The sequence below is a fragment of the Cygnus atratus genome, chromosome Z (genome assembly GCF_013377495.2).
Source record: "Cygnus atratus isolate AKBS03 ecotype Queensland, Australia chromosome Z, CAtr_DNAZoo_HiC_assembly, whole genome shotgun sequence".
NCBI lineage: Eukaryota > Metazoa > Chordata > Aves > Anseriformes > Anatidae > Cygnus > Cygnus atratus.
The window spans coordinates 5067044-5079659 of NC_066396.1; the positions used below are offsets into that span (position 1 = coordinate 5067044).

The 12616-nt window shown below is 36.3% G+C and overlaps 1 protein-coding gene across 1 annotated transcript; it reads left to right on the plus strand.

Annotated features, from left to right (window-relative positions):
- Window positions 1–1371: 1371 nt before the first annotated feature.
- SYT4 (synaptotagmin 4) lies at window positions 1372–9780 on the plus strand. The gene is made up of 4 exons (XM_035560033.2): window positions 1372–1405; window positions 4200–5014; window positions 6497–6617; window positions 8816–9780. Exons 1-4 carry the CDS (start codon window positions 1372–1374, stop codon window positions 9121–9123), a joined length of 1278 nt encoding a protein of 425 aa, XP_035415926.1. The 3' UTR covers window positions 9124–9780.
- The last annotated feature ends 2836 nt before the right edge of the window (window positions 9781–12616 follow it).

The window sequence follows — 12616 nt, forward strand, 5'->3', positions numbered from 1 at the left end:
TGTTTAGAAAAGCAACTACACCTGTTTCCCATTTATGCAGCAGTTGGTCTCCAAAGTTGTCTGCTACCATTCTGAATCCAGAAGGAGTCAGATGCCAGGTGCTGGCTTTTTCAGCTCTGTTGCACCAGGATTTAGCTTGGCTTATTTTATGCTGTAGTGGTTCTAGTTACAGGCAGCTCTGCTTTCTCATTCTGTTTCCCTTCAGTCCTCCTGCCTGCCTGCCCCTTCCCTCCCCTCTACATGTTCTTAGTCCAGACTGGTAAACAGACATGTAAATTGGGTAAAATCCAGAAGTATCTCAGTAGTCAGCTCTTTCCCAGACAAGCAGGAAGGTCAAGAGGAGAAGAGAAATATATGTGCAAAGTGAGGCTTAAAAAAAAAAAGGCTTAGGGTTTTGTATGGGGGTGGCTAGTGGGGAGAATCAGGGAGGAGGGACAGGGAGAAGACACATCAGGAGTTTTTGTGATTCAAATCCAGTAAGTGTATCATGTTAGTCATAGGAGAAAACTGCCTTGCAGTTGGAGCCAAGGTGTCTGGACCATCTGAGCTGGCATCTCCTTCACATCATTGTAGCCTGTCCAGCTGATAGATAAATAAGCAGATAAATAGATCTTACCCCAGAAAAACAGACACACCTATGTATTACACAAGATGCATTGAATCACAGACATTAGCATTCCCCTGTCTGTGTCCGACAGAGGGTGAGAGCTCATATCCTGCAGCAGGGCAGTTAAAATAATCGATGAGTGCATGTTCAATCCGAAGAAAGATGGAAGGGGGGGGGAGGGGGGAAGGAAGGGGGAGAGAAGGGACGAAGAGAGGGAGGGTGTGGTGGTTGGGAGGGGGGGATGGGAAGTGGGAAAGGTGCTGATTTCAGCCCTGTAGCGTCAGGATTGCGTCAATTTGGGTTTCAACCACGTCTTCAGTCTCGGAGCGGTGCTACTCAGAAGAGCCAAAACAGGAAGGGGGTTGCAAATCAGTGTGCAAAGGGGAGGACCGAAGCTTCCCCTCCCCCCGCTCCTCCAGCCCCCTCTCATCCTCCTCCTCCACCTTCCCCACCGCTCGTGTCTCCAGGTTTTGTTTTCCGTTTATTATTATTATTATTATTATTATTATTATTATTTATTTATTTTCTTTTTTTAAACCACGTTGGAAAAGCCGGCTGCCCGGGTGGTTTGAGAGACAGGGGGTCAGCTTCGGAGCTCCGGGCACGTCTCTGGACACCGGGGGTAGGCTCAGGCTTCTCGGCAGAAAGCTCCAGCACCGCGGGCGGAGGCTCCAGCACCGTGGACAGCATCCCCAGAACCGGGGACAGCATCTCCAGCACCGCGGGCAGCATCCCCAGCACCGCGGGTAGCGCACGCCGCCAACATGGCTCCGATCGCGGCCAGCCGCCAGCACTTCGGTAAGCGCATCCCCGTCCCGGCAGAGGGGTTGGGGGTGCTGGGGGCTACTCCCTTCCCCAGGAGCAGAGCATGCAGGCAGGCTCTGCTGAGGCACCCCAGCGCCTCACCGCACGCGGCGTGTTGGGAGGAACCTGATTTCCCCTAGTTCTGTTCGATTCCAGAAGTTGGGGGAATTTGCTTTCTTGCCCTTCTACCCCTCTCTCTTCTTTGCCCCTGCCTGTTCCCCACAGTAAATCACTGGGGGAGATGGAGAGGTTTGACTGGTTGCATTTTTGGATGATGAAGGTTTGAGGTTGTTTTCTCTGTCTCGGTTAAAGTAGCATGGCTTTGGAGTTAAATGATGTAAATGCATCTTGTGCCACAGAGAAAATCTGTCATTCTTGAAATAATTGTCATTCCTTTTTTCTTGTCATAGAGGAAGACTTGTCAACCTTTAGTTAAAGTGAAATGTAGTCCTGTAAAGAACATTGCTAGGAGGATGAAAGTACAGGATCCCAGTGTTTTTGGCTAAATAGCTCTGTCTTGATTAATCTGTGTTCACTGAGAATAGCAATAATAACAATGAACTTTTCAGTTGTGTCATTTTTACATGTTGAATAACTATGATACTGGAAGTTTCAGAAAAAGTCATAACGTGCACTTATGAAACAGGTAGCTAAATAGCTTTACTCAGAAAAGCTGTGAGTAGAAATGTTTCTGAACTCTGCTTTACAAATATTGACTCTAGCCTGGATGTTATTTGCTTTAGCAGTGGTTTAATTCAAGGATCATTCCATTGACTTAAGTGAAGTGACTCCAGATTTGCATCAGATAACTGAAACAATAATTTCTCCCAGGATCAATAAGTGATGTTTCCTATTAACACACTGCCTTGAATGCTAACTAACTGATTTAAATTATGAAAACAGCAAGAAATTCATGTTGTAATATAATTAGCTATAAATGTAAAAACATTTTATTTACCATTCCATCTTCTTTCCTGCCTACCCTACCCACTTGATGTCTCTAACTATGCTTGTGACATCATACTCATCTAATTACTTATTTAAGTGAACTAATTAATATTTTAAATACTAAATTGATTCTACCACTGCTTTCAGTAGTTGTAGAATAAAAATATAGCATAATTTTCATTACTATAAAAATTTTAAGTGTCATCTCATGAAAAAGTATTGAAAATGTGAAAATCTTTCTTAAAAGTGATTTAAAGTATTCTAATTAATTTTCAATTACTCCTTGCTTTCTACCTTTATACCATGTACATTTAAATTTCTGCAGCCCAGGGAATTCTTGTAACTCAGAGCCACGTGTTTAACTTGGAAAAAAATAGTTTTTGATTATGTATATATTTTTCAGTTATTTCATTAAATCCTTATGATTAAGTACGTAGATTGATACAGTTTGTAGGTAAAGGTGAAGTGGCATGAGCATTGTCAGAAGCAATTAATAGCCAGGCCTGATTCCTCCTGTGCTGGAACATTATGTCCTACTTTGTTGTGTTACTATTGTGTGGGTTTTTTTTTGACTCATCGCACTGAAAAGCGAAGTTATGGTGGTAGCACATCTATTTGTCCAGCTTTTACCTAGATGAACCTGATTTAGTAATTCATAGAGGGGGATAGTTTTGCTTTTCTCATTCAGGAGGATCTGCTAATTATTTGTTAGAGGAACCAGAACTGTTACACAATTGAATTTATGCATAAACAATGTCATTCCATTAATATTCTACCAGTTTCCATTGTTGCAGAGAATAAAGATTAAGCTCTTATTGTTATATCGTGGGAGTTTTAAACTCACTTAGTAGTGTTACTTATGGGCAAAATTGGATTTCCAATTAGTTGTGCTCATTTGCCCTTTCAATGCATGCTTGTGAAGGGCTAATGATACTCTATATGTAACTGATGTATCCACACGACAATTGAGGTTGTAATGCTTGCTCAGTTTTCTCTTCATTCAGTATTTTAGTATAGGATTCATACTAAGCTAGAGGAGAATTCTGTTTTTATGTTTTTCTTATATACTCCTTAAAAGTAGTAACCCTTACTGTAAACTCCCCATGGCTTTGATTCATGATGTTTTAAATTCAAAGGTATCAGTGATACACTTAAGCAATTTTTTCAGCTTTGGACTCACGTATGACTGCCCAGTGTCTCATCCATCTGTATAATACACTTGGAATATAATTATCCTAAATTTTCTTAGTAGTCTTGTTCCAGCAAAATATTGAAAATCCCATTGAAACTGTTGAATATTATAACCTCCTAGTAAATTTTTTTTTTTTTTTAAAGAGGTACCTCCAGGCAGTTATGGGATCAGACCATAAGAATGAGTTAATTGAGTGTTCTAGGAAGTGGTGTGAAAAGCAGATGCTGTATCTATAAGTAACACATATTTCAGAATCTGTATTATCTAACCAACAAAGCTACATAAATTCAAAGATGAAAGCTGAACTAGTTTTACTCACTGACATATAAACACAGAAACTACACCTAGAGGGATGAGATAGTCGAGCTATTACTTATGATTATTGCTGTTAGGATGAGAACAGTATTTTCCTTCCAGACACCCAATATATGGAAAAATACTAACATAGCAATTGTCTCTGTATGGGACTGCACATTCATGCCTGCAGGTGGCGAGCGATATGTACAATGCAAAGAACTTTCAGTCCATTGACTCCTGCTATTACCATCTCGTATCAGTTTATTTTGCTAAATTCTTACTTTATTAAATATCACACAGAGTCCAAGGCATTGCTGTTTATGTGCTTGTTGTTGTTTATTTAATTTGCAGATGAAATTCCTACAGTGGTTGGGATCTTTAGTGCATTTGGCCTTGTCTTCTCTGTCTCCCTTTTTGCTTGGATCTGCTGCCAGCGCAAATCTTCCAAATCCAATAAGACCCCTCCATATAAGTTTGTCCATGTTCTGAAGGGAGTTGATATTTATCCTGAGAATCTCAACAGTAAGAAGAAGTTTGGAGCAGATGATAAAAGTGAAGCAAAGAACAAATCGGCAATGCCTAAGAATTCTCTCCATCTAGACCTGGAGAAGAGAGATCTAAATGGCAATTTCCCCAAAACAACCTCTAAAACGCAGAGCTCTCCAGATCTTGAAAACGTGTCTCCAAAACACTTTTCAGAAAGGAAGAAAGATTCAGTATCCCCTGATAGTTTAAAGTCCATCACATCCTTGTCATCTGAAGAAAAACAAGACAAGCTAGGAACAATCTTTTTCTCTTTAGAGTACAACTTTGAGAAAAAGGCATTTGTAGTGAACATCAAAGAAGCACGTGGGCTGCCAGCAATGGATGAACAGTCAATGACTTCTGATCCTTACATCAAAATGACAATCCTGCCTGAGAAAAAGCACAAGGTGAAAACCAGAGTGCTGAGAAAAACATTAGATCCAGCTTTTGATGAGACTTTCACATTCTATGGGATCCCCTACAGCCAAATTCAAGATTTAACACTTCACTTTATGATCTTGAGCTTTGACAGGTTTTCCAGAGATGATGTCATTGGAGAAGTCCTCATCCCCCTTGCAGGAATTGAATTGTCAGAAGGAAGGATGCTAATGGACAGAGAGATCATCAAAAGAAATGTTAGGGTAACATATTTCTTATTTAAAATTTAGAAGTGTTGTACTAGTTTTAGCTATGATTCTTGTGCAATGCTGGTAGCATATTGGAAAGAGAAGGGTACAAGTTTACCATGTGAGCTATTGAGATGTTTCCATAGTGGCAGCGTAAGGAAGTAGCTATACAAATGAAATAAAAGAACATTACAGGAAAGAATGCAAAGATTTATACATGATTATAATTATGATTATGATTATTATTATTATACTCCTCTTTTCTGTTTGAAATCATGTTTTCTCGAGGTTTTATTGAAATCAATGCAAATCTTTCACTTCATCTCTAGGGGCTGATAAGAAAGTTCTTAAAGAATACTGGTAGTCTTTACTGAAGGAACTGGAACCTCTTTGAGACTACTAGTGGTGCAGTAGCACGTTCTTTCACTTCAGTGCTGTTACTACCTTTTTTCTCACAACAACCATAGCAGAGGCTGTAGCACTTCTAAGGACTATAAGATATGAGGGAGATGCCAAAGCCTCACTGAAGTCAATGCCAAAGCATATTAACTTCGCTAGGCTAAAAATATGTAATAAATTTTTTTCTCATTTCAGAATGTAAAGACCACAATCATAGCTGAACCACAGAAATGCACATGCCTTACACACACGTCTTTTAACCTCTGCTAAGGAAGTGGACTGTATATTGACTTTCAATCTGATTGTTTTCAAAGAGCAAGCATGCTGACAAATTAAATAAATGTCTCCCAGACAACATACCTGTAACTAATATTATTTTGCAATTCTATCACTATATTACAACTACAACTATGTCACTGGTATTTTGTTGATAACTTACTAGGTTTTCTGGAATATAAGGTAATCTTTTTGTTTGTTTCCCTTGACTTTTGGTGAACTAAATTACTCCTGCAAATTCAAATCTAATAATAGTAGAGAAACTATTTGATCTCATCTTTATTCCATTTATATTATTTTAGAAAGTGTCAGGGATTTCACTATTTGTTATTTTCACTAATTGTTTTTGAATAGCTAATGGCTAAAAAGTTCTACTGACGATTTTCTTGTGAATTACCTTTATTCATTTTTTATCAACATAGCTTTCACAGAAGTTTGTTTTTCTTAAGGTGTTTTCCTTTCACTGAGACTTCCCCCGCACCTCCCCCCCCCCCCATGTAGGATTCCATTTATTATCTGTGAATATAATGATGCCATGTCAACCCATATTTTCATTTAGTTATTTATTTACTTATTTACTTTGTTCAGTCTAATAGTCAATGATAAGAAGAGTTATGTAACTGTAGTACATGGAAATTATATTTGCTAGGCAAAGCAGCATAGCTCCATAAATTGTATACTTTTACACCAGTCTGAGATGCACAGTAATTTGACATTTGAGGAATCTTATTAGCTCTACTTTCAAGTGTTGTCGATATAATTGCTCCTAAATAATCTTTTTTTTTTTTCTTTTTCTTTTTTTTTCCCCTTTCATTTCCTCAGAAATCATCTGGGCGTGGAGAATTACTGATCTCTCTCTGTTATCAGTCTACAACAAACACGCTAACTGTTGTTGTTTTAAAAGCCAGGCATCTACCTAAGTCTGATGTGTCAGGATTATCAGGTAATGGTTTTACTAATGAATAAGCCCAAAGTATGTACAATAAACAGAAGACAGTTGAAATGTGACATTTCAAAGATTAAAAATAGCCCAGAAATGCAGAAGTGCTGTAAGTATTATTTGTAGTCTATTAATTTCATTCATATCTAGGTCAATGCTTTATTTTGCTGAGTATATATTTTAGAATTTTGTTCTTCAAACACACTAGAAAAAAAGATGACATCTGTTAGCACTGGAAGCCATTGAGTTTTGTCATTGTCTTGAACAGAATCCATCTGCCATAAGTATGGGATGTTGTTTGCAGATACTAAAAGCTTTTATTTATGACAAAAGATCAGTTTACTTATGACGATCAATATTGAGTGAGATCCTCACAGGGTATATTATAGTATATTTCAGCTTACCATCCAAAAAGGCGACCAGTTACATCAGTCCTGAATTTGGCCCACTGAGCATTAACATTTATTTGACAAGGTGAAAAGGTGAACTATTCCACTGCTTGGGGTACACTAAAGCTTTTGCAGTCCCTTTTCGTGGTCTTGTGCCATTTTGCACTCAGTGAAACTTTCTTTGAAGTCAATACTAGAATTGCATTTAGATGCATGTTAATGCTACATAACAATATAATAAAATTTAAAATATACTAACCACCTGAGAATAAGACAAATACACAAGAAGAAGAGTACACAGCAGAGGACTACACAAAGTGTAGCACATCTGCTATTGATTTTCTGTAAGACTTAACTCTTTCAACACACAGGATTTTCTCAAAGGAAGAAAAAAGTAGTTTTTGCAACCACTGAATCATAATTACTACAGCCAATAATACAGTCTTTCTACTTCTCACACCAAGAAATATTGGTGCTGAGGTCTCCTAGTAGTCTTAATAAAATCAAGAGGAACATTGCAGCCTAATCTATTAGCCAGAAATAACAGCCAGAAATGGTCATTTAAAAAGAAATGAACAATGGCATGAATGCTCTGATGGATACCGATTTTGATATTTTTAGTGTTTGTGTAGCATATTCTCATTCCAAAGCTAATGAACATTTTAATCATATAAAGCCAATTTTTAAAATGTTTATTATGATGATAGACTATGAAAGTGAAGATGTATTCTATCATACCTTACTCCTGTCAAACCATTGTCAATCCAAGGAAACAAAAAAAAATTTCATTATCTGACCATTTCAGTCTGATAGCTTTGGCATAAAATTTCTAAATATGAGTCATAAACTACTTCACTTGATAGAAGGGGATTAGCATTGCATCTCTGCACCATGAGAATTTGGAAACAGGTACATATTTGCACTGAAGTACGTGTAAATATAAATGCAAAATAAATGTACTTGAAAGGGATGATTTCTAAAGTGTTCCTTAGAATTTCTCTGAAGAAGAATTATAGCCACTGTTGAAGACAACAGTGAAGGAATCTTGCAATAGTTGAAAATTTCCAAGGAATGTGCACTCAAAGTTGTTTAACAGAGCTAAAATATGGATATTTTCTCTTCCCTTTTTCAATAGTACAGTACAGACATAAAGTCAAGTACATATCCTATCAAGAAATATAGCCTTACATTTAAAGTTTAATGTTAAATTTGTTCAATAAAAATTGGTGGAGAAATTTAATCAAGCTAATTGACTTTAAAAAAACATGCAACTGAAATGAATTGCATCCATTCTCTCAGCATGGGATTATTCTCTTGGTTTTGAGGCTTTGCTTTCCATGAGTCTTATTAACACTAATGATTATCCCCTACTTGTAAAATGTGTGAAAAGCAGATTTCTGTTACATGTAAATATATAGTGATATATATTTGTCAGAATTCATTACAATTTAATGTTCTTTCAGACCAGTTTTAGACGCAGTACAGATGTAAACATGAGGGTTAACGGACTACAGGGCAGGATTTATCTCATGGAAGAGACACCAGCATTTGGTTAGATGAATCATGCCCTAAACTACTGACTGTCTTGATTACATATTTGGTGACCATAAAAGGAACTTAAAGAGACTAATTCAGAAGCAAACACACACACACAAAAATGAATGAGACAAATCATCTTCAGTAATTTGAAACTAGCCCTCACTGGGACGTAATTCTGTTGGTATATTACAAAGTTTACCATCCATCACCTAGATCAAGGAATTTCTAAATGACAGTCCAATAACTTACCTGTGTTCTTTGTCTTCATTGCAGATCCTTATGTAAAAGTGAACCTGTACCACGCTAAGAAAAGAATTTCTAAAAAGAAAACCCATGTGAAGAAGTGTACCCCCAATGCAGTGTTCAACGAATTGTTTGTCTTTGACATTCCCTGTGAGGGCCTTGATGATATCAGCATTGAATTTTTGGTTTTAGATTCAGATAGAGGATCAAGAAATGAGGTCATTGGCCGGTTAACCTTGGGATCTTCAGCAGAAGGTACAGGTGGAGAGCACTGGAAGGAAATTTGTGAATATCCTAGGAGACAAATTGCCAAATGGCATATGTTGTGTGATGGTTAGCAGCTCAAAGAGGGGTTGGAACTTGAAAAACTATATATATTTCCATAGGCAAGGAGCAGTTTTCTTTCTTTGCTATGTATAATTACAGGCTTGTAACTACAAGACTTTTTTTTTTTTTTTTGTGAGGGTTGGGGAGTAAAAACTGGATTGAATTATCAAAATAGAAGGTAACTAAATTTTCACAGTAAATAAAGGAATTTCTATTTCATTAGGCTTTAACTTAATTTGATTAAATTTATATTCTTCTGTAGTTTACATTGCCTAAAACTTCTGAAGCAGTATAAACTTCAATAAGGACTACGCTTTACCAAAAAAAACCAAAAAAAGTCACTGGAAACCTTATTAGTACTGTTATACAGAAGAAGATAACCTCATTAAAATATATTGCTAGATCCAAGAACACCAAAAAAATGGTGGCTTATTGTGGGAAGGGATTGAGTCTATAAAAGCAATGGGGAATGAGGGTGAGTAGGAGGGGCATTCCTTCTGCCCCTCTATCATAAACCTTCTTTTATGAAAATTCAATCATTATTTGTAAGTTTTGGTTACTTATACTTTGATCATCCCAAAGACTGAAGAAATTTTCAGCAATTTGCTTTACATATCACATCATGTGCAACTAGTTGTTTTATGTGTGGAAATACTCTATAATTATTTACACTTGGATTTTTTAATATGTGTATATGTAACCTGTTTTGTTACAGTGACCGAAACAGATACATTCTACAAATTGTTAAGTAAGTTAACGTACATTGTCTTGTCAAAAGGGCTCCTTTACGGGTGACTGTACGTGTTACAGTAAAGTTAAAATTTGGGATTAAGCACGGCTTGCATACTTTCTCCTCTAGTAAGGATTACACCTTTAGTATTTCATGCCAAGAGAAAGCACTTAAAATGAGATGTGGAAACACAGAGGACACTACCGTCATTGACCTTTCACAATTTATATTTCAAGCCGTTCCGTAATCTTAAAAAAAAAAAAAAAAAAAAAAATTTATCTTTTTGATTGTTTCATTAAATTAAAAACAAAGAAAATTGTGAGACAGAGTACAAAACCTTTTTCAGCTGTTTAGTTTCCTGAGCTGTGAGTTATATCACTACAGTCAATAAGACTACTCACAAAATACAAAGTTCAATGCATTTTTGAACTTTTGCAGGACAGGAAAAAAAACTGTCATTATAATTTATACAATATTATGTTAGACATACTACTTGAAAAGTGCATTTCAGTTAGCTGATATGCATTAATGTCCATTACTGATTGTACTGAAAATTGGTGGTGGTAAGAAAAGTTTTATAATTTCATGCTAGTGTGACATATGTATGCTTAAACTTAAGTTGTGCCAGCCTAGGGGGATATAAAGTGTCAAAACCCAAGTATATAAACAGAGCATTTAGGCCTGTGAAATTTACTCTTGGTCACACTTCATGCATTTTTAGGCTGTCAGAACTATAGCACAACTATAAGATTACTTCCTAAAGTTTGTACACTGATTTCTGATACAGAAGTTTGCAAATACTACTCCTATGTCATTTTTAATTATAATATATATAAAGAAGAATATGATGATGTTAGTTGTTAACTGAAGAATGGTTTAAAAAGTGGAAAACAGTTTTCAGTATTTTTGCATATGTCATTTTGTCACATGTAATTCCATTAAAGTCAATGAAACTATTTGGGAATTAAGGTATTGCTCAATGTGAGTAAAGATAACAGAATGGTCATGCCAGGAAAAAACAATTTAAAAAAATCTTCTAGATGTTCAGTTACTCTCATTAAACAACGGATGCAGGTCTTATTCAAAACTGTTGGGGATTTGTTGATTTTTCCCTGTTCCCATATGGCCAATTTATGTTTGCAGTAAAGGACACTGAAATATGAAATATGCAAGTAGAGAAATAGTACTGGAAGAATTCTATTGAGGCTCTTTCAGGTTTTGTGTCAGTAATTTCTCCAGTTTTTGAGAATGTGTTTGATATAACAGTGTTTATAAAGTTCTGTAAAAATTCATTTTCAAAATAACATAAACATGCTTTTTATGATAACGCTCAATGTAAAAAAATGCGTATTGTATGTATAAAGGAGAGGAATCTTTTTTGCTTATTTCTTTAGAAAGCTGATTATCTGCTCAAGGGCTAGAGTTTTCCAACGCAATTATATCAAGTAGATACGATTCAAATACACTAGGTCAAGGAAAAGATGCCCACAGGCTTCAGTGGGGTTTGAAGTGGAATCACGGAGCAAAACTCTTCTTGTGAGACAACCCAGCACAATGGGACCATAGGCAGGGGAGACACTCTTTGATTTAATATTGTCTGGGAGAGTTTAAGGCAGTACCATGCGGCCAGAATTGTTACTATTTCTAGTAAGGACAGAATTTCATAATGAAAGTGATTGCACCAACTAGAGTGGGATCTCCTGCAATTAAAAAAAAAAAAAAAAAAAAGGCCCATAAAGAAAACATTATCTCTAAAAATCAGATGACAGGTGTCATCTGTCTCCAATGGACACAAATTCTGACACCAGGATTAAAAAAGTCCACCCTTTAATGATGGGCTATGGCCATTGTTCACTTTGCATCTAACAAGTTGTCATCAAAATTGTTTAAAAGCTAATATAGCAGCCTGAGGGTTAATATTTGTACCAACTAAATGACAGTTGTTGATGGGGGTAGGGGGTAGGAATGGGAAAGGGAAGCAAATAAATTTTTATTAAATTGAAAAAAATGTAAATAGTGGTGGTTTGGTTTGGTTTTGCCTTTTTTTTTTTTTTTTTTTTTCATTTAAAGCAATGTTTAGCTTGGAAATTTGAGTAAAGAAGACTTGTAACACATCTGTAAACCAGATAAGGCAGGAGCAAATGTAGACCTGTCTCTAGATGAGAAATTCTGCTGTTTTATAAAGTATTCAATTCTCATTGTGAATATCTTGAACACTGTTAACGATACTGTATTGTATTAAACATGTAAAAAATGATGTTTGTCTAAGTAGTTTACAAAAACAATAACTCCTTGAATGGGAGGCTATCCATGTCTGAAATCTGTCGTAACTAAATACCTGATTTGTTATGGTGTTGTAACTTAATAGAAGCTGTTCGAGAGGAAGCATGGTGTATGAGATTTTGTAAGTTATTTGTGCTGGTTCTGTATGTCGTGCCATGTGTGTAAGACAAGAATAAACTACTGCTTTTGTTCATCCCATCCCAAAACAATTATCCCACGAATGTGTCTTTTCCAGAGACTTCTGCTATTGTTTGTGCTCACAATCTACCATGCTTCTGTCAAAAAAAAAAAAAAAAAAAAAAAGACCTAAAAAATCTTCCTCTTCTCATAGAGGTGGATCAGAGTTACTTTGCCAAATATTACCCAGGCTTATCACATGTTCTTTATTCCTAGATTCTTGGTGTATGCTTACATTTGTCTTGAATTTTACTATATACTCAGGCTAGAACATGAGATATTGCCCATGTTGGAAAATCTGAGTCCTACGAAAT